Genomic DNA, 22704 nt, shown 5'->3' on the forward strand with positions numbered 1-22704 from the left:
AGAAATAAAGATAAATACAAAAACAGCTTTAAATGAAGATGCAAAAAGTGTATGTTTAACGACCGATATGTGGACGTCACGAAATAATGATTCTTACCTAGCCGTTACGGGTCATTACGTAGATAAAAATTTTATCCTTCAGTCGGTTTTACTGGAATGTAAAGTATTTGAGAGCAGTCACACGGCACTTCATATAGCACAAGAATTAAGAAATGTGGCTCAAGATTGGAACATTTTAGATAAGGTCCTCCTTGTAGTGTCGGACAACGGGGCTAATATAAAAAATGCCATACTTCAATTAGAATGGAGACATTTTGGCTGTTATGCACACACACTTAACCTAGCAGTACAAAAAGTGTTATCCCACTCAAACGTAAATAGCATAATAGGCAAAGTAAAAGCCATAGTATCCTACTTCAAAAGAAGTAATTTAGCCTGGAATAAATTAAAAAAGTACCAGGAGCAGGCCAATAAAGTAGTGAAGAGGCCAATTCAAGATGTCGCTACAAGGTGGAACTCCACATTTTACATGATAGAGAGGTTTGTCGAACTGAAAGACGAAATCAAATGTGCTTTGAGTAATTTAGACACTGGCAATTTGATTAATCTTACTACATATGAATGGGACATTTGCCAGTCTTTGGTAGTAGTGTTACAACCATGTGAAGAAGTGACAAGAGAGATGAGCGGACAGAAGTATGTTAGTGGAAGCTCGGTTATCCCCTTAACGATTGGTCTTACCAACGCTCTCAAAGAAATCGCAAGTCAGACATATCGGCAAGAAAATAATATTGACATTTTTCCTGATGAAGTGGAAATGTGTCGACAGGATCTGCTTTCAGAAATAGGCACGCGGTTTTCTAATTTGGAACAAAGCCGAACTTATACCGTCGCTATGTTTTTAGACCCGAGATACAAGTTATACTTTGAGAACGAAAATGTTGCAGACAGCACTAAAAAGTATATTGTGGGCTTAGTAACCGCGATGATAAATGAAAATGAAAAAAATCAGTCTTCAGCATCCACTTCTAATATATCAGATAGCCAGGGGAAAAAATCTAACAGCCTATTATGGAAACACTATAATAAACAAATGCACAATGTGCGGCCAGCTGGCACAGCCAATAGCAGAGCCATAATTGAGACGCAAAAATATTTAGATGACACAGTTTTGTCTCCAGACACAAATCCTTTGGAATGGTGGCGAATAAATCAGCAAATATATCCAAATTTAGCCAAACTAGCCAAAATTAAATTAAATGCAATGGCTTCTAGCGTGCCTTGCGAACGTCTATTTTCAGTAGCAGGGAACATATTGACGGAAAGGAGATCCCGACTCGGGAGTCGAAAATTAGAGCAATTGTTGTTTCTCCAACAAAATAAAAAATGATGATTGAGAATTCTATATATATATATATATATAATAAAAAAAAGTTGTACATATATAAAATGAAATGAAATCTTTTAACTACGCCTGCTAATACTATATTTCACAACTAGCTGATAAATGACCGTAACACTATTAGTAGCAGACAGTCCTAAGCCTGTGATTAACAAAACAAAGTAGGAAGGAAAGATTTCATTTATAAAAAGCCGTGCAAGATTGTGGTACACACACTGTACGATACGATTGCCACCAAATACTTTCAAGTATTTTTATACCTGGTTTTCGTACCTGGTATTTTTACATACTCGTACTTGGAAGCCCTGGTATTGAATTTTGCAAGTATGTCTCATCCCTAATTCTTAAGCTTGAGAAAAAAATACTTTCCGAGAGACGTCAGACGTGACCGCCAAATGAATTTGTATGGAAATGGTCACGTGACAAAGCATGAGTTAATGTCATTCTCAAGCCCCTGATTTATAGTGGCGAAAGCTATCTATTTTTACTGTAATACCTTAGCTTCATTACAATAAATTTAAAAATGTAAACTAAATTTAAGTAGATCTACTCTATAGTCGTATTTTTAATTAGACGAAGCCAACTGACAGTAGCTAATGTCACTTTGTAAAATAATGTTGCCATATTTAAAGTAATAGTGATGCGTTCAGTTCTTGTTCAATCAGATGAATGAACAATGAGTGTGAATAGTCAATCATTTCAAACAATAAAAGAATATTATTTCTATTTCAAAATTGTATAAAAGTGCTCTGATATAAGTTTGGTACTAGTACTATGTAACTACAATCAGTTTTTTGACGTCTTATTACAAAGCGCGGCGCGGCGACTAGTGCCATCACCGATCATTAATTCACGGGTTTTTACTTTGTCACAACACTATTTTTATTTCATCAAAAACTGAAAACACCGTAAACGTCAGTTGACTTCGTCTAATTAAAAATTCGACTATAGATGCAATGTTCGACAATATTTATTTTGTTACTATCTCTGCTACTCTGATATTGCTGCAGCTCTCTAGCACATTTTGGCTGCCACATTTACAGATTAAAAGACTTATGTTCTAATAGTCCTTCTACTGGTGTGAGCTATTCAATAGGCATAATATATAAAAGCCGGCGTGTCTACTTGACTTATTATATAATATATATATATATTTTTTTTATTCCGGCCGACCTTCGCTCGTCAAAACAGCCCGAGCTGAGGTGTTAAGGCCTTAACAGCAATATTCCATTTAAAAAAAAAGACTTATTATACTCTTGAACAGAAGGCAATTGTCTACATTTGACAATATTAGATAAACATAGACTATTGATATTCTTATTTGTCAATTGTCACTAAGCGACGTCGCCATTGTTTGTTTGTAAATTGTACTTTTGAGCGTCCTAATTTTTCGTATATTTATCCATTTTCATCTTGTAAAAAAAATATTTTTACATTAATTTCTACGCGAATACCTTAAACGCAGAGATCATTATGTCTATCGGTGTGCCTATTAAAGTACTTCACGAAGCTGAAGGCCATGTAGTGACCTGTGAAACAAATACCGGTGAAGTGTACCGCGGAAAGTTAATAGAAGCTGAAGATAATATGAATTGCCAAATGACCAGCGTCACTGTTACTTATCGGGATGGACGTGTAGGTCAACTGGAAAATGTTTACATTAGAGGCTCAAAAATTCGTTTTCTAATTTTACCAGATATGTTGAAAAATGCTCCTATGTTTAAACGACAAGGGAATAAACCGACTGCAGGTCGTGGAAAGAGTGCTATATTACGAGCACAAGGTTGGTACTTGGGCCTTATAATTGAGAATAAGTTAAAACTATCATCTGTTAACCGACTATTGAAACACAATAAGTGTACACTACAACCAGCTACATAGTACATCTATTTTGTGTATATCTATATTCTAGTGTGTCTATTTGATATATCTTATAACATATCAATGTTTTATTCAAAAACTTATTTTTGTTTGAGGTGCAAACATCTGTGTGAGGTGGAAACAGCAATGTCTGATTTTGCTGAGTAATGTAAATTTCTTGGTAGTATTGTAATTATAGCCATTACTTATTATATTTCAGCTGCTGGTCGAGGTCGAGGGGGGGGAAGAGGGGCAGCAGGCCATCGCGGTGGGTGGCAGGGTGGTTCAGGACCTTCTCGACGTTAGTGTGTACTTGAAAAATGTGATCTAGCCACTAAGTAACTAGTGTAAGATTTACATTCATTTGCTGAGTTTTGTATATTTAATGTAATACAAAATTCTGGTGTTTTACTAAATTTAGTTTAAATATAAAATATCATTCAAGTTATATGATTATTATTATTATGTGGTATTAGTTGTGATGAATAATACATAGATGTAAATATATGAATTTACCCCTGTATCTATAGTCGAGTAAAACTGTTTATGTAGTGATGTTAAATCTATTGATTTTAAATTAATGCGTTTCAGGACTATGTGGGTGACTGATTCATGAAATCATGAACAAGGGACTATTTGTCGGGCCTATGACAAAGAGATGTTTATTAAAGACACAGTGGCTTGTAATTGTCCCTATCAATATTTTGAGATTAGTTCTGTTGAGTCTTACAAGTTGCTTTGTCACTAGCGGGTTAGCTGTTGGCAGTGCTATTTTGGACTATCTGTAGTCCGCATTTTACGACCACCGGTAATGTCGGAGTTCTGTGGATTTCTGGCAAATTCAGGTTCACACTTGTGTGAAGGGCAAGGGAAGGAGTAGGTACAGCCCAGCCCACGTCATACCGTAAGCTCGTCGGCAGCATCATTACCGAAAGATCCACTGTAGAGTTAACCTGTTTGTTAGGGTTCCTGCCTCCAGTGCATGGTGACTCCACTATCTGTTTGTTGACGTCTTTTTTTTGTTTTCTAACGTCGTCAGCACAGACTATACACACGAATTTAATACAGAAGTTATTACTTTCTAACCGCTGTATGGCTTAGTTGAGATCAAGAGATTCAGGAAAAGTATTGATGTAATTAAGAAATTTTTTACTAACAACATATAGATATAGGGGTGGGGATATGGAATCTGATGAATGTTTATGGAATGATTGAACACAACTTTTACAAGTTTGCAACTTTGTTGCTTACTGGTGCAAGCTACATAGTTTACTATATAATGTACATGTACATTTTCATTTCATATCAACTTGGTGATATAAAATAAGGACTTAATAAAAAACTTTGTATAATTTAAAAGTATTCTTATTTCTTATAATGCTAGTCATACTAAAAATACAATCATTGATTATTTTAAAGTACTTAAACCAAATTGGTTTGTGTAATGTAGAAACTATGTAATAGTTTAAAAAATATAATTTTATATTTTAAAAATTTCTTTTTAAAAGGCTTGGAATTTGTGTGTAATCTACATGGTTATAAATTTTAGGCTCTCAAAATGTTAAATATTTCAAATTTAAAATGGAAATAATTTAACAATAATGTGAATAGTTGTTGATAAATATCAAAAACAATATAGCACTTTTTGTAATATAGAACATAAAATCTACAGTAAAAAATGCTTATTATATTTAAAATTAGGCCATTGATGTATATTTGTTTTTCTCTAAAAAGTTCTAGTGTCATTAAAACCTTTCGAACTTTGGTAATGACTTGCTGAACATAACTCCTAATTACTTAGAAGTTAGAGTTAAATCATTGTTTTGTAATGTTTATTACTGATAGATAATAAATTTACGATGCGGTGTCTACACATAACTAATAGTATAAATAATCTTGGTTAAAAACCATAATAAATCTGTGGCACATTAAATAAACATCACAAAAGATTTATCACTGTGGTACAGGTTCAGGTTTGTCAAGTTTCTCCTGTGTAGGGTCTAATGTAGGTCGCACTGTTACCCGACGTAACTCCCGGTATAGGGCCAGCGCAGGAAATTCAACAAGTAACGCCAATGGGATAGCTGCTGTATAAGCGATTACACCAACGCCAAACCACTCGTATATCTACAATAGAAATATATAAATAAAACCTTATCAGTGATGGTGGTTTACTAAAACTAAATTAATAATATTTTATTAAGATGACTCCAAACCAGCATTAGATTGTCTGCGGGTCGTAAAGAAAAAAAAAATACTAGCTGGTGCCCGCCCGCAACTTCGTCTGCGCAGGATTAAAATAATATTTGTCCAAATGATGTACCGTGAAAGACATATTTTATCTACTTTAAATACCAGAAGCGATATCTATTTTCATTAAGGAATCAATTCATTACTACCAAATGTGCATTTGAAATAAATTATCAATTTTTTATAGTTATGCTTGTAGTCACTATTTTGGTTATAATGGCTTACACATAAGACTTTTGCATTTAACATAAACATTTCCATCATACATTAAATATGTGTTACTAGCGGTTTTGGCAGGGCACGCCAGAATAGCTTGCAGATATTTTGTACAATTCCTACAATATCTTTATAAATTGTAACCTTTGTGTTATTCTGATGTATAAGCTATATTATTGTAAAGTTTTAATGAAATCCATTCATTCGTTTTCACATGAAAGAGTAACAAACATCCATCCATACTTACAAAATTTCGCGTTTATAATATTAGTAGGATAATAGAGAGTTTTGAACTCTTATTATTAAATAATAATGTACCAATATATTAATGTAAAAAAATACTTACGGCGTGTGATCTATCAAGTTGTATTGGCGCTATGCGACTGGCGAGCAATGCTTTATTGAGAGGCAAATGTAGCAGCAAAGCCCCGAATGACAGCCGCGGTACTACAGCGCCCATATGAGATAGCCAAGTTCGCCAAGGTGCTGTAATATATATGTATATCGCCAATTAAAATAACGCTATTCTACCATCCTATTTATCGACAAGTTATAAAATTGGATCTGACCGATATCTGTGTGGAAAGTGGAGTTTCCTCTATTGCATTCCATAGGTAAATACTGTAACACTTTTGCGTTTCTCTACGCTAAATGTAAAAAAGAGTTCGACTTTATATTTATTTCATAACTCACATTTTACACCATTGATAGCTCCGAGCAGCGCAGTTAGAACTAGCAGCACGAATACAGGCCTTTCCAACGCGGCTAAAGCAGCAGCAGGGAGACGCGCGGGTAGTCGTGATCCTGCTGCTAGAGGGGATAGGCCTGCCCAGCACACTGCAGCAGGAGCAGCACATATACAAAACCAGCGGAACGTCTGGAAACCCTACAAAGATTAGTTTATCCTAGAATACTACAATTTGTATAAGTTGATTTTATTTTATGCTCTCAAAAATCACGTGTTAAAATGAGGACATTCACGTAATGAAACCCTTGAGGAACCCCATACGGAACCGGCATGGTTTCCCATAAATTACTCCCCTAATGATCACTATTTGGGTGCGATTGTTTTTATAAGAGCTCAAAGATTGTATCTGACAAGAAGAGTATTCCGTCAAGTTCGACGTTGTTGATTTGTGGGCCGGGCCATAAATCCATGTTAGGGATTTATTGTTAGCTGAAAACAGATAAGTACTTGTTAGCGATAAGAATGCCCGTTGACCTTGTAATTTAAAAAAAAATAGATCTTTTTTTACTACTTTAACATTAATCAGTTACTTCATGGGAAGCAAAATATTAGGTAACCGTAATAGCGAGGTAATAAGAAGTAAATAAATTACATTATAAATATTTATTAGATTTAAACACAATTCTTATCATCTTTTTGATCAGGGCTAGTGGTGACATCGCCAACCAGTTAGTGAAAGTAAAAGACCACCTCACCGGCCAAAAAACGGATAACTAAGACACCTGTGTTATGTAAGGATGCAAGTAGAAGTAGTTCGAAGACCAATGACATTTGGTTTGTCTATCTTACCTCACCAGGCACTTAATCACATACGAAAATCAACATGGAACTGAAACGTAGTCTTCATGCTATTAACGATACACGAGGCGCCTGCATACAAATGAGTTTTGCTACTATGGCTCCATCAATTTAGCGACGGTGCAATACCATTCAAAAATTCTATGTTATGGTTTCTACTTAGTTTTTCTAATATATTTGAGCTTGATTTCATTACTTAATAGTAGTATTCTTTAAAAGAAAACTGTAATGTGTTATCTATGGGATTCCGTATTGAGGCACCAGTGACGACGCGTCTATCAATGCACTAGTGTGCGTTACATATATAGGATTATAAAGGCAAAAGTCTGTAGCTATTGTATAAATGCGGTAACGAGTCTGCCTCTAGAGGCTTTAGTACTTTTTTAAACGTCACGCTCTGTACGAGGCCTATCACAATTATTTTCACAACAATAATGAAAGGTTTATGTAGGGCAGTTTAAGTAATATTAAAGAATTTAATTGCATAAGTATTAAATATGTACATAAAATTTTCTCCGTATTTGATTTGGCATTAATTAAAGATTTCCGAATCTACTTGTTCTTTTTATTTTACATTTGGAACGTAAAACGTAATTTTTGTTTGTTACAATTTTCATATGCGTGCAACTATGAAAATTGTGTCAGTTTTCGTATTACGCCAACCAACATACACCATTTATGTATTTTTTTCCTATGTTTTGGATTTTTTGAATGTTTATGAATATTCTACAGTTGACTTTAGTAGAATATTTTTCAAACTAACTTAAACACATTATAATTAATTAATGAATTCAAGTCAAATTAAGTAATATTTTTTTGTGACGATTATGTATATAAGTATATATTTACTACATTTACTAAATTTATAATTTAATTATAAAACAAAGACATAAAAAGCTATGAATAGAAGGCACCTGTGGAAGGGTAGCCAGTTAAAGTCAAATAACAATAAAAATAATTAAGATATTAAATCTTAGAAAATTAATGATTAATATACCTTCTGTTGTGAGAGAGAGACTCCCCGATCTTTCATCTCTCGATGTATTAATGCCAGCAACAGGCCTCCAATTGCAGCGGGAGCATTGCCAAGAGGAGACTGATACAACACGTTGAAAGAGGCTTCACCACCATATGAAGCCCGAACAGACCTACATATAAATGGTTTTACTCATAAAAAAATATAGATCTCATCCCTGAGTTAAAGAATTAACAATAACTATTTAAAGACATATTTAAAGTGAATATTTATAATTTTTTTTATAAAAAATGTGAGGCAACACTGTTGTCACTAATATGCATTTCTTTCTGATCTAATAATTTTATTCTTGGATCTTGCACCAGCATTTCACATTGTTTATCATATTAGTAGATAGTTGTCTGAATGGATAACAGGAGTGGAGTAGTTCCAACGCACTGTTTACAATATGTGGCACAATTTAGAGCTAGAAGTTGACAAATTTTTATCACAAGGTTTCTTTCTTTTCTTATTCCTTTGGGGTTAGAGCAGCCTACATTGAATTCTATACTTTATTTTTTAAAGTAAGTAGTTTTGGTTTACAAGTAACCACTTTACTTTCACGATATAAAATCACGTTACCCCAAAGACAGTGCAGAATTATTTATAAAATGGTGTACTAACTCAGGTCTATGAAGCACAAAGTTAGGTATTAGATGCCACACATAGGCAAATGTAAAGTTGAGAGCAGTAAAGGCCACAAACAACCCAGATAGTAATAATAGCGCAGTACGCCGACCTCGCACCAGTAGTAGGAAAAGCAGTGACGCTGCATACAGCTGCATATCTGCCGCCAGGTACCTGTAGATTAGAGTAATTTTATTACACAGATACTTTACGAACGATATGTAACATTTAATAGTAAGCGTTTAGAAATAATACTATTATGTATGCAAAACTTAAAGAGGGGGCGGGGCGTATCTAGAACTAAACAGAAACACGAACTTGCATTGTTCATTTAGAATTCCAATTCTACACCAATGCCTTAACAAGAGTATCACACAATTATTATAACATCATAGATTTACAATGTACACTTATGAACGTCAAGTTGAAGTAGCTATGTAAAAACGATTCAATCGTCCTCAACTCAAATGAATGTATGTTTTTGACGTGACAACGTCTTATAATTCGATGGAGCCGGCTGAACGCACGAAAAAACATGACTCATGCGGCGTTACCTCGCTCTGAGGCGTTCCATTTAAAATTGACATAATTGTATTTATGCATACAAATAAATGTAACTTGATCAATTCAATTGTGATTTCCATTTACCTCCTTCTCTATATCCATACAAAATACCTATCAAACAAATAAAATTTAATTTTTTTTTTGAAAAATGCAACCATCCCATCAATATTTTTTTATGACGTTGTCACGTTCAACTATCGTCAGTAAACCGATTTTTGATTTGATCTTTACAGACAACCGATTTTTTTAAATTAAAGTAGCCTTACCATGTTGGTATGAGACACTTGTCATCAGGATACACCAAGTTATTAATAAAGAGAAGATGGGTCCACCACTTTTTTCGACAAACAGCTGCTTCCCCTCCCACCAGTGGTGTCCATAGTGGCCCGCTATTCACACGTTCCCACCATGATGATGCAAACCATATGACCATCAGGTGACTGGGGCTTATTCTGTGAAACCGGGTTAGACTTGTAAATGGCTAGGTCACAAATGCCTTGATAAAAGTGATTTAACTGCCTTAGTGCCTGACGAAAATTAAGCTACAAAGCAATTAGGCTTATTAAGAGATATACTGAGATTATAAAAAAAAAAAAAAAAAAATATGTTTATTATGGAACATAAGATACATGTATCACTTATTCCACGTCATTTAATTTGAAGGCATCCCTACTCATCGGCAAAGAAGACAGAGGGTGTAGGCCGAGAGAAAAAGCCGCCGTAAAAAACTCTCGGTACTCTTTTAAAACAGCAAATCATCAAACAACACTTATTTAAAACAAATATCGCAAATTAATTAGAAGTAGCCTGTCTAGCACTAGTCCCAGGCCCTTTTATCAACTAGATAATCGTTGACTTTATAGTAAGCCTTTTTACACAGCTTTTCTTTAATACATTTCTTAAACAAAACTTGGTTTTGGTTTAGGGAGCGTTCAAGTATTACGTCACGCAATTTTTGGAGATTATTGACCCCCCCCCCCCCCATGTAACGCGCAGTAACGTTTTTCTGTACCCAATAGTAAAACGTTTCGTGACCACCCAGTGTGTTAAAAGTTACCATTATGTGGTGTAAAGTACTGGAAAGTCGAAACCAATAATAACAATAACGCGTAAATCAATCCCCGCCCCACATCGTATCGTTTTACGAAAGGACTCCCCTCCCAAAATTCGTTACGTAATACTTGAACGCTCCCTTACACCAATAGGTTACATATTAAATTGAATTTTCTTTAAGAAGTTAGATTTATTACCTTATTTACAAAACTGGTTTGATTATCGCTGAAACTTTTAAAGCACTTTAATTGAAAGTGGCGGTTAATCACACAATTCAATTTGAACCATTACGTCCTGAGATTAGAGCGTATAATTATAATAATAGATTCTTCTGCTTTATAATTTCAATGTTGAATGTTTGCCGAAAACCATAAATACATACATACCTGATAATTCTATTGATCATAGTTTCCAAGAAGGTAGTAAAGATCGGACCACGTGACTTCTGTTTCAGCAACTTGTATGCAAGTAGGAACGAAGACATCACGAAGAAGATTTGTACCACCAAGGTACTGTTCGTCATCAGTATCACATCTGGTTCACGTCGAATCTGCCGTCATCAAACAATGCAAACATTACGTAGATTATTTGTACACTTTCCTCCGCTTTAGGATCGAGGTCTATTGACGTGAGATATCTTACAACTAAACAACTGGGGTGGACTCAATATGCTCAGGTAAAACTAATCGCTACGATGTCTATAGTATTTAGTTTAAAAAAAAAGTTTGTGCTTACTACTTCACATGTCAGAAGTGAAACTTCTTTGGCAAACTAATTTTTAAGTTCATATTTATACAAATCTAAAACTTTACATTTGCGAGACTTAGGGAGGGAAAAAGGAAGATATGTTAGGAATTTAATGAATTTTAATGTCATTAAAATATTAAAAGTGTCGAAAATTATAAATTGAATTTTTTAAATTTATTTCTTTGATAAGAAAAACACGTGGCATTGTAATTTACAATTCGTCATTTGAGATTTCAATATTTAGCATAATTATTTTGCATAAAATATAAAATACTAATATTTCATAAATTCTCTTTTACTCCGGTCAATTTAGACATTCGAAGTTACATAAAGTCCCAACAAGCTGAATTTCTGTGAAATTGTTCAAAACATAATTATAAACAATGTCTAGAAGTTCCCCATCATTCCCGTGTAAGGAAAAATTTTTATTCAAAGTCAAAGGTCAAAAATATGAGTTTTTCATGATTTTCAGCAAAACAATAAGTTTTATCATAAAAGTACCTCAGACAAAAATTTTAGATCATAAAATTATCTATAAAAAAATGTATCAATACTTTTTTTCTTACGAGCCATCGTTTCTGAGATATAACGATTCAAAAAGTTATAAAAGTTGTTATCGTCATAATATGCACACGAAATTTACGAAATTTTAATTTTAAAAATAGAATTTCTATAAGGTAATTCGCCCTTCTCACTCTCTCTCAATCGGTCTCAATCGCTCTCTTGCTTTTCTTCGACAAAAACGCTAATATTATTATTATTGCGTTTCATCCGTAAAACATTAAAAAAAGCGCCTAAAGAAGTTTCACTTCAAAATAGAAAATAAAATAATCTTACCATCTCCATATTTCTTGTATCATCTATATATGATAGGGTGGCCAGCCAACAAACGTGTTCAAGGATGACAGACATCATGCAAAATACTCTCAATCCGTCGAAACATCTAAGATCAGCTGAGCTAGTCGGTGGTGATGGTGCTGTCAGAGTCCGCCATGACCGTGGTATTGACCAGCAAAGCGTCCAACCTAGGACTAAAGGGTACAATCATGCATATAAGGTTTATTTATCTTTACATACGATAATATTCATGAATACCTTAAATTGATAACCAATACGTCATGCTTTAAATAAGTTAAAGCTAGAATAGAATTAAGATAAAATCGTTCTTTAATACTAGCGATACATAAATCCTTTTTTAAATGTCGTACCTTCGTACAGCTGGATGTCAATGACTTTTCTCATATTTTGGCTAAATATAACCTTTGTTACTCGGGATAATATAACTCGTTACGACTAAAGACTATTTGGATGAGTCTTAAAAAAATCAATACATTCTTATGAAGTGAGAAATAAAAAATCTCTTGCCTTCCTTAGCGTGGTCGGTGAGTGTTAGATCCAGGCAGGTGCTTATGGCTGCTAAGGCAATCAGAGTTGCGAAGACTGCAGCAAAAGCTCGCTGATTATTTGTCAATGGTGGAGGGTCGATAATACCACGTCGGCAGTACTCTAGCTGATAGAGGCGCGCGGATATGTTGTAGGCTGATGTTGTGCTTGTATTTACACAAGATTCAAACCTGGAGTGTAGGAAATAATATTTAAAATGCAAGTAAAGCGAAAGATATTTCATTATGGAATGTAAACTGAAGCGGTTTTAATATAATTTTATCAATTCCTATTCACAAAAAACTACTACTTGACTAACTAAACGGTTATTTCGTTCCATTTTACTTACCATGCCTCCAGAGGTTCCTCATTCCCAGGATTTGGACAGTGACGCGAAACGCACAGGCCACGGTGCAGTCGTGTGTGGTTAAAATTATCCACCCAGTTGTTGCTCCATCCCTGTGCATACATAGCCGTATTTTACATGCCTACCTTTATATATATAACATTTCTTTATCTATGATAAAGTATAAAAAATAAAAACCCTAATAATAAATAGCGTAAAGTAAAGAATTTTAATAACATCGGGTGTGTTTATTGCAAGTTTGTTCGTGTTTGTGATATAGAATTATTTTAAAGTTCACAAAAATACGATCATATATAAAATATTTTGCTACAAAAATCCTATCAACAAATAATGTCAGTTATTTCAGTTGATCTTGAATGTTGAAAATTAATGACGCTTTGTTTATTGAAGCGATTTTAATTCCGCTAAATAATTTATAGTATTTCGTTATAATTGAGTCGTGAGTGTCTCACAGGTCACGTGCACACATACATACATTTAGCTGCTGTAACGCATATTACATGCACGCGCGCGCACTGACCTACCATTTAGGGATGCCATACAACAATAATAATCATTAATGGTTAGAACATGTCAAATAGTACGCATGTTGAAAATATGAGGAATGTACAATATCCGGTAATTTTGCGAGAAATTCACACTATTCAAAGGAAATGGGGATATAAAAGGAAGCATATTATATGCCTTTGAATATAAATTATAATATTAGTCGGGCATTCTAAAACGTTCTAAAAATTAATAGGGAATGTTATCATTAGTTGCAAAAAAGTTTATTTTTAGTGTCTTGAGCCAAACTTCGAATGAAAGAAAAATGCATCAAAATATATTCTTAACAACACTATTCGGATCATTTCCAAAATCATGGAAAAGTAACGAGACTGGAGGAAGGATTCTCCAACAAAAAGGGAAGGTCCTTGACCAGTCTAACCACTGACTGGCTGCCCGAAGGCCCTTGTGACTAAATCCAAGAAGTTGTATATATCCTTAGGAGTCGAAACAACTTTGTCAGCGCGTTTCAGGGTATGACGTCACCGCACTACCGAAAATTGTAGGTCGATACAGTTACGGCATGTCAGGTTTTACTGGTCAACTATCCATGTCTAATCTATTACGCCATAAAATTTGTCAAACCATTAGAACATTCTAAGATTCTCTTCCAGATGTTCGTGAGACCTTTAATGTGTTTGAAAAAAACAGATGCAATTCAGGGGTTGTGAACTAATTGCCTTTGTCCACGTGAACGCAATACACGTTTTGAAGCAGCCCTAGCATTGGCCATTGAGTCTCTAGCGGAACGGTCCGCATTCTGCGCAGTGACGAAACGAACTACTTTCCTCTTTCACATGTCGAGTACCATTGTATCGTTTCCTTATAACATTTACGATGACATTAAAGACATAGGTCTGTAATACTTTACTATGTGCTTATCTTTTGAAGTTTAAGTATCTTTCTTAATACTTCATCTTCTTGATTTTAAACCCTTATTGTAAATTTAGTCCGCATTTATATATAGAAAAATATTTGCATAGGTATTCTGTTTTATAATATGAGGCAGGAGATTGTCTTATTTTTGTAAGTAATACTACAATTTACTATATGCGAATATTTTTATTGCTAATCTTCGAGTCGAGAAGTAGAAATGCATGAATCAGTCATTGACATTTAACATTTAAATGTCGTTGTACCAGAAACTTTGTAAATATTACATAACTGCCATTATCTCTTAGTAATTAAATATATTTTGTTCATAAGTCGTTTAAAATATAGTTACAATAAGTGATCGAAAATCAATTATGAAAACAAAAATTTAAAAAAAAGGTACGAGGCAATAGCCATCCATGTCTCAGGTATATATAGCAGTGCCGACAATCCTATTTGCCTGACTCCTCACAGCTGCGAACTCTGGAGATATGCTGCATCCTGTCTCTGTATCGCGTGCTACAGAAACGAGGCAGTCCCTCTCATAAGGTCACGAAAAATCTTTATATATATAATTCTTCTGTGAGTGTGTATGTCACTGAACTTCTCTCAAACGACTGGACCGATTTTGATGAAATTTTTTGTGTGTGTTCAAGGGGATCTGGGAATGGTTTAGATTCACAAATCAGCCCGGCAGGTGGCGCTGCAATCGGTACTTTCATACTTTAATATCCTAATAGCTTGAAATATCATGCAGGACAACGTCTGTGGGGTCCACTAGTACTCTTATATGGTTGTTTGTATAGTTAGCTCAGAGCCGGCAAGTGTATAAGCACTGGCTTAAATAAATAAAATATGTTTTATATTGTACATATAATAATTGTGATACTTTATATGTACGAAGTATTTTAACGTGAACGGAAGTTTATTTGGTTGTCTAGTTTCCCGTACTTATGACACCAATTAAGTTTCAGACGACACCAATCAGAGTGGACGTAATTTCAAAATGGTAGAATCTCGAATCAAACATAATTTAGACGATACCATATCGGTGGTTTGTCGATTTGATTATTTAAAGGGCAACTCATATACATGAGTTCAACGCGCGCATCGCTTGTATGCTGGAGCTCAATTTATTTCTTTTGCTGCATTTTGTTTTTACTGGTAAAGTGTCAAAGAAATAAATACAATTAAAATAAAGTTTACAAATATTGATTTCCTAATTCCCGATGATATGAGGTTGGAAAGCTGAGATAAGATGAAATGGTTTGGTTCAGGAGTCCTACGCCGCAAAGGCCACTAATGAAGATTAGTTCCTAATGTAGCAAGACAACCTCAACCTCATAAAATAATCGTTACCAATTTTACGGAACATGCTACTGTTTTGGAGGAATACGCTTCTCAGTAAATTGTATGTAAGGAGAAAAACAATAATAAACTAACAATTAATATTGTGTATTAACTATTTCTCATTCTTACTTATTCCCATATAGAATGTATATGAGCAATTTTAAACAGTGCTCCGTATTATATTCAAGCATTGTCTTTGGGATTCGCTATTAAAAACACATTAAAACCAATACTTTTACGGTATCATCACACCGTGTAGTTTTACTTTTACTTTTCTTAATCACAGTCATAGACTGTAGTTAGATGCTTTCCGGGAAACGCAAGGCATGACGCAATCATTGCGCAGTGACTAGATTACGCCTAAATACCGACTATTAGATTCAAGTAGGCTCATTTCCTACGTCACAACTTTATATAAAAAATCATAAAAAATATTTTCGTTGGTATTGAAAATTTAGAACTTGTCTCACATTAGATAACATAACCCAGTTTAAACGGCAATATTAAACTAAATGTTACAAATATTTAATGATTATCGATATGTCACGAAAAAAGTTTCACCGAGTACATAAACAGTCAAAAGTTTTATGTTTATCTGTGGATATGAGAAGTAGTGTCAAAAAGAAATATGTGAAGAGATTATTATATAGTTTCTAAAGGGTTTACAAACTAAAAAAAAACAAATAAAAAAGAATTGGTCGCTTACGATGTAAAGAGACCAGTTCTTTATTATAATTCAAGCGTAACATTAATCAAATTAAATAAACTCATTTGTCTTTTATTTAAAACCAGTTTGTATTTATCATAAACTTTAAGGAACTTATTTCTAACTAAACATATTTGTATTCGATTGAATTGAATAACTATTTTTTGTCTAACAAACGTTATCAAATTTTTAATAACCTTGTGTTTTAAACTACACATTATTTTATTTGAATCAGATCTAGGGGTCATTGACTCCCCCCTTGCCTCCTTCCCCGCGCGCCCTACTCCCTTTCACTGTCTTAACACGTTCTAAAATCTTTCAGATGCCTAACTCAACTGCCCTATCACATAATATAATGTCGCAATCACTGACATCACTTTGTTTACCCAATAATTATTTACCTAAAAGTATAAAAAAATTCCATTGTAAAAACGAGTTTCAAAGTAATTTAAACAGAAGATGTCGCAAAATTTCTTGTTAGTAATATGTATTACTATATTGAGAATATAAATTGAAAGAAATTAAATAAATTAGTGAAAAATTTAATATCTATAATCTTGTTCTTTAAACCAACTTTATTTCTCATTACAAAACTGTTATTTTTTTACATGAGAATCTTAACATATAATCGTATACGAACGAGATACATGTCGCCATCAGATAGCCGTCCTAATTTTAGTCTACTAGGCTCGTCTGTTATGTATCTTTAATGCCCTTTTAAATTGGTTAAACACGCTAATATTACGAATTTTAGATGGTAATTTATGAAATACATAATTGCACATCCTAATTCTTAAATTACAAAAATCTAATAATATGTATATACGCGGTTTCGGCAAGGTAACCTAATTCGTTTGATATTAAAATTAAAACATGTTAATTGAAAAAAAAACATGAATAATATTTTTTGTATCCGTGACGTCTAAACAATTATAATTATTTTAAGGTTCCAGTTTTTGATATATGCAAACCTTGTCAAATAGTTATTGTAACCGAATAGCCTTCGACAAGTTTCTGAGTTTTGTGAGAACCTTCGAAAAAGCTTCCTCTATCTACGATTACTATGGTCAAAACTTACATACCAGCCCTGCGATTCTGTAACTCAGTTTTCGAACTCGCACAGCGGTTTTCGCATCAGCGGTCGCTCCCAAATCAGTCGTGAAGCAGTCATTTTATGATTTGGCATTCGGATAAACAATAAACTACAATCTCCCACCTATTCAGAATGCCAAATCATAAAATGACTGCTTCACGACTGATTTGAGAGCGACCGCCGATGCGAAAACCGCTGTGTGAGTTCGAAAAGTGAGTTACAGAATCGCAGGGCTGTACCAGTTTCATACCTCAAAAGCTTTTGCTTACGACCATGATTGTTATATCTTATAATTGACATAGATTTAATTGTTTTAGATCTTCAACATGTATTATAATATGCGCAATGTGCATGTATATTTTTCAATACATACTTGAAACAAAAGAATTCAAAGTCAAAGTCAAGTCAAAGTCAAATCGTTTATTTCAATTAGACCATCTAAAATGGCACTTTTGAACGTCAAAAAAAATAAAATATAAAGATGATTCTAGTTGCCCCTTCCAAAAGGTAGTTTCGTGTGGAGAAGAATGGGCAAGAAACTCCACACTTACTCTTTTAAAATAGGTTTACAATATTTTGTTACATTTGTTAAATAATTATATGTGAAGACAATGTACTCTTAGAATAAACTACTATACTAAAAAAGTTAGTATACATGTTCCTCACATATTTACAAATATCGAAACCGTAGAATATTAACATTAAAGAGTAATAAAAAATATTAAAAAACACAACAAAACAGTGTGTGAGATACAAAAAAAAAAAATAATAATAATTACATTTGTAGCATTAAAGCAAAAAATCAGCAACCAATTTGATTTTGTCCAGGCTATAGAGCCAATCATAGGATTGTCCTATGGAGCAATTATTTCCAATTATTTCCATGGATACAGAATTCATTGTTTGTTCGACTGCAGTTCTTATATTTAGAATAACAAGGAGCTGGCATGATTAAAATTTATACTTAAATCGACAGTGGTTATTTATAATATGTAAGTAACACAAAACAGCTATTATTTGAAACGGAATATCCGCGCATTATAAGTTTTTAGAAGCTATGATGAGTTTTTGATTTGCGTAACAATCATTAAATCTGTCTTTATATTCTTACCAAATTTAGGTTTAACAAATTGGAAACACTGGAAAAATTCTGCATCATTTTGTACCATTTTCTAAGACGTGATCTTTTCTTTTTTTTATTGAGAAAAAGCTTGCCAACGCTCGGCACACTGACACATTGGTAAAAACAAACACAAAATACAATTTTGAATGTGACAAGCATTTAAAGGCAAACATGACAAACATAAAGAGATCATAACCTATTATTAAGGTCGATTTACATCAAACGAGCGAATGCTCATTCTATCCCCACTACATCAAATTCTTGTAGTGTAAACAGGCGCAGAGCATTCTTTCGTTGTTCTTAGTGCGTTCGCAAAGATTCTATAGAATATTCTAAGAATGCTCGTTCGCTTGATGTAAACGGCGCAAGAGCGCGCGAACAGTTGCTTAGAGCGTTCTAGCGTGTTCGGACGTGCTCGCGCCACTGAGCGGTCTTTTCAAAGCGTTCTTGTGTTCTAGCGATTGTTTACGTATCTTATCGATTAAATTATGGATTGGTCTCAAGAAAAATGTTTATTAATGATAGAAGCCTGTTGACTGCTAGTTTGTCATATGCAGGAATCGAGTCTCTAAAATTCGTACTTGATTTTCGAATTTTTTCGATGGTCAGAGATAGTAAATGATCAAAATCCTCCGGCGCCATTCTACAAAAGTTTTGGAATTGTCCACTTTCTTCTTGTTTTCGCATATCCGTCATTGTTTCACCTACATTATCCAGTGTCCTTCGATGCATTAAATTTGTAACCCACCAACGTCTCTTCCTTCTTTTATTTTTGAGTTTTCGCGACAAAATAATAAATGCAGCACTTGCAATAATGATATCGCTGTCAGAGTCAGACATAACGAAGCACTACCAATACTAACCACAGAATTGACACGAATGAGCAAAGAACATTTGATCTAGCTTTTGTTTACACTAAAAGATTACGAAAGAATGCTCTCGTTCTAGCTCTAGCTCTATGTTCGTTTGATGTAAATCGATACCTCTAGCTTTCGTTTACATTAAAAGATTACGAAAGAATGCTCTTGTTCTAGCTCTAGCTCTATGTTCGTTTGATGTAAATCAACCTTTATACAAAAAAAACCAAAACAATTACTAATCAAAGAAAAAATTCAAATTACAAAAAACTAAAATAAAACAAACTTAAAATAACATTATTCATATAGGTATCCAAGTATACTTATGAACTTCAACAGAAAATATGTTAAATTGATTCTAAATTTACATTGTACTAGTTCGCAAGTCAAGAGCGTAGAGCGGGCAAGAAGTCCAAGAAACTCTTCGCCACTCTTTTTAATCGCTAAGTTTTGATGCATTGTTTGAACTGGAGCTAATCAATGCCAAGGATTACGATCATTTGAATATTCGCATAATTTATAAAAATCTTTTTTGATTAATTTACGTTTAACGAGAGTTTTGAATTTATTAATTGATAATTCTCTAATTTCGCTTGGGAGTTAGTTGTAAAAACGAATACTATTTCTTATATAGGTTTATCTTCAGGCCTGTTGTTGACAAAATATGGAATAATATTAAATAAAAAAAACATCGAAAGGTTTTTGAAAACTACACATAAAACAGATAAATATATCGAGATAAAATTTGGATATGGACATGTATTAGATAGGTTCGGCCTAGCTAAGAGGGAAGACTTTCACAATTCAATTACCAAATTTACGATGCCTATTTTGATTTTGTTATATATAATATGTTAAATTATTAGGCATTTTTATCCGAACCTACTATAGTAAGACACTATACAACAAAAATATAATATAGTTCCTACCTTCATGGTCTGGTAAAGGTGATGATCTAAAGGTGCAACTAGCTCGAAGCTTCCCAGACAATATACACCACCAGGTGCTAAGCATGCCATGTAATCATCCAGCGAGAAAAGCCGCGGCATTGCATAGTATTCTTCATCTGGAAATGTATAATATTAACAATGTTGCTTAGAATCTCTGTTGCACAGTGCGAATAGCAGCGAAATAATTATTTCGGTTGAAAATCATAGAAAGTAACAGGCAAGCACCGAACAAACCCTAAAAACACGGCTATGCATACGAACTATATAGACATGCTTTGGCCCCAGAACGTTGGATCGTGATTAATAGGTTAACTTTTTGTGTAAAAAAAATATCTTTGGTTTGTACAGCCCTGCGATTCTGTAACTCACTTTTCGAACTCACACAGCGGTTTTCGCATCGGTGGTCGCTCTCAAATCAGTCGTGAAGCATGATATGATATGGATAATATATCAGAAAAATAAAGTAGATAGTATTCTAGTCAATTTCCTTATAAATAATTCTAACTTTGATTAAATGTTTTTTTATGACCAAATCTATTAAAATTTATATTATTAACTTTTATAACAATAAACTTATTATTAGGGATTCTTTATCAATTTGCGCATTTTAATTGCGAGTACTATTTTACTGTTCGAGGATTTTGAATTTCCAGCTGCAGGGGTTTGTATTTGGAATCATTCTTCGATTGACTATAATTTTCTTATTAAATTGGCTCTTACCTGTGAGATCATATATAACATTGGGAGTGGTTGAGTTGTCACCGGAATACGCATAACCATAGCCCACCAGGCCAAGGGCCAGCAGCACGCGAACGCTTCGCGACATGACGGCGAACGAACTGTACCAATAGCTGACTCTTGCATAACCCTCTAACTCGCTTCGAATTCACCCACTCTACCGGCTTTTGCATTAATTTTCCCGATAGTTTAAACACTTCAGAATAGACACGATAATATCTCATAAAAAAATCTTACTACACTTTGTACTTATCGATTCGAAAGAATAGGACCTAGTTTAGTAAGTAAATTTAATAAATACACAAGTTTTTAAAACGTACAATACTATTGTCTACGCTAAAGCATTGCAAGCGATTAAAACTATGAATGTTACGTTTATGGTTAATAAAAGCTGTTCCCATTACAAAAAAACTATATAATAAACTACACTTTTACTAAAGAGTTATGCAATATAACAATAATATATTACATATATGCAATATAACCATATTGAAATACAACATGTAAATTTGGAACAACTGTTTACTATTTTTTATTTATTGACATGACCTAGCATACAAGTCCATTGGCCAAAATAACGGTTCGGTGGCAGTTGATACACAATTTTTTATTAAAAAAAAATAAGCCCTGAGTACGTACCTCGTTTCCATATTTTCATAACATGAAAGACACACAATTGTCAGTCGTAAGGAAAGCGAGGAAATTAGTTTGGGAACAATAAGAGAGATTAGACTGATAATATACTACTAATACTTTGCCTTTACAATAGTTCACAATACGCACAAACTAAAATCTAATATATAAAATTCTCGTGTCGCGGTGTTTGTGGTTAAACTCCTCCGAAACGGCTCGACCGATTCTCATGAAATTTTTTGTACATATTGGGTATCTATTTTTCATCCCCCTAAATGTTAAGGGTAGTCCACCCCTCTACGATCAACCCCATTTTTTTTATTATAAATGATATACATGGCAAAACGACGTTTGCCCGGTCAGCTAGTAATAGGTATATATAATTGGCAAAAAGGTAATAAAAATAAAAATGCGTCTAGAATAACCCGAGTTACAATATTTTACAGATTTTTCAATTTTTAAGGGGTCGAAGCCATGCGCCTCCTTAATATTACTTGGGGGTACTATATACAAGTTGTAAAGAACGATAGAAAAAAGATTAGGTTAAAGCCAAAAATACCATTTCACAAATCATGATGTTTTAATTAATTTAAAGCGCATGCGCCACCACATTATTGCATGGTACATCATTGCCGAGTGATGAAAATATGTAAAATTAAATTTGGAGCTGTTTTAAGGTAGAGCCGTGATTAGACAAATATAACCAATATTTTAATAAACATCTTTTACGGCACGTATTGATTGACACACCAGGTGTGTTATTAATATAATATAACAAAATAGAAATGAATTTCAAAGTCAAGTA

At 33.7% G+C, this 22704-nt stretch overlaps 2 protein-coding genes across 3 annotated transcripts; one reads left to right on the plus strand and one right to left on the minus strand.

The window, feature by feature from the left end:
• The first annotated feature begins 2747 nt into the window (after nucleotides 1-2747).
• On the plus strand, nucleotides 2748-3710 carry LOC125059167 (small nuclear ribonucleoprotein Sm D3). Its single transcript, XM_047663458.1, has 2 exons — nucleotides 2748-3185; nucleotides 3483-3710. Exons 1-2 carry the CDS (start codon nucleotides 2876-2878, stop codon nucleotides 3566-3568), a joined length of 396 nt encoding a protein of 131 aa, XP_047519414.1. The 5' UTR covers nucleotides 2748-2875; the 3' UTR covers nucleotides 3569-3710.
• A 1277-nt stretch (nucleotides 3711-4987) lies between these two features.
• LOC125059154 (nose resistant to fluoxetine protein 6-like) lies at nucleotides 4988-21379 on the minus strand. 2 transcript variants are annotated; one of them, XM_047663447.1, is made up of 12 exons: nucleotides 21249-21379; nucleotides 20508-20644; nucleotides 13013-13122; nucleotides 12646-12854; nucleotides 12118-12311; nucleotides 10920-11083; nucleotides 9747-9932; nucleotides 8914-9090; nucleotides 8272-8422; nucleotides 6422-6605; nucleotides 6075-6214; nucleotides 4988-5389 (listed from the first exon to the last, which is right to left on the minus strand). In XM_047663447.1, exons 1-12 carry the CDS (start codon nucleotides 21352-21354, stop codon nucleotides 5216-5218), a joined length of 1932 nt encoding a protein of 643 aa, XP_047519403.1. In that variant the 5' UTR covers nucleotides 21355-21379; the 3' UTR covers nucleotides 4988-5215. The 2 variants fall into 2 exon arrangements, with proteins under 2 accessions (XP_047519403.1, XP_047519395.1); XM_047663439.1 differs by having other exon boundaries at nucleotides 6422-6614.
• Between the last annotated feature and the right edge of the window lie 1325 nt (nucleotides 21380-22704).

The sequence above is a fragment of the Pieris napi genome, chromosome 2 (assembly GCF_905475465.1).
Source record: "Pieris napi chromosome 2, ilPieNapi1.2, whole genome shotgun sequence".
In the NCBI taxonomy this organism is placed as follows: Eukaryota; Metazoa; Arthropoda; class Insecta; order Lepidoptera; family Pieridae; genus Pieris; species Pieris napi.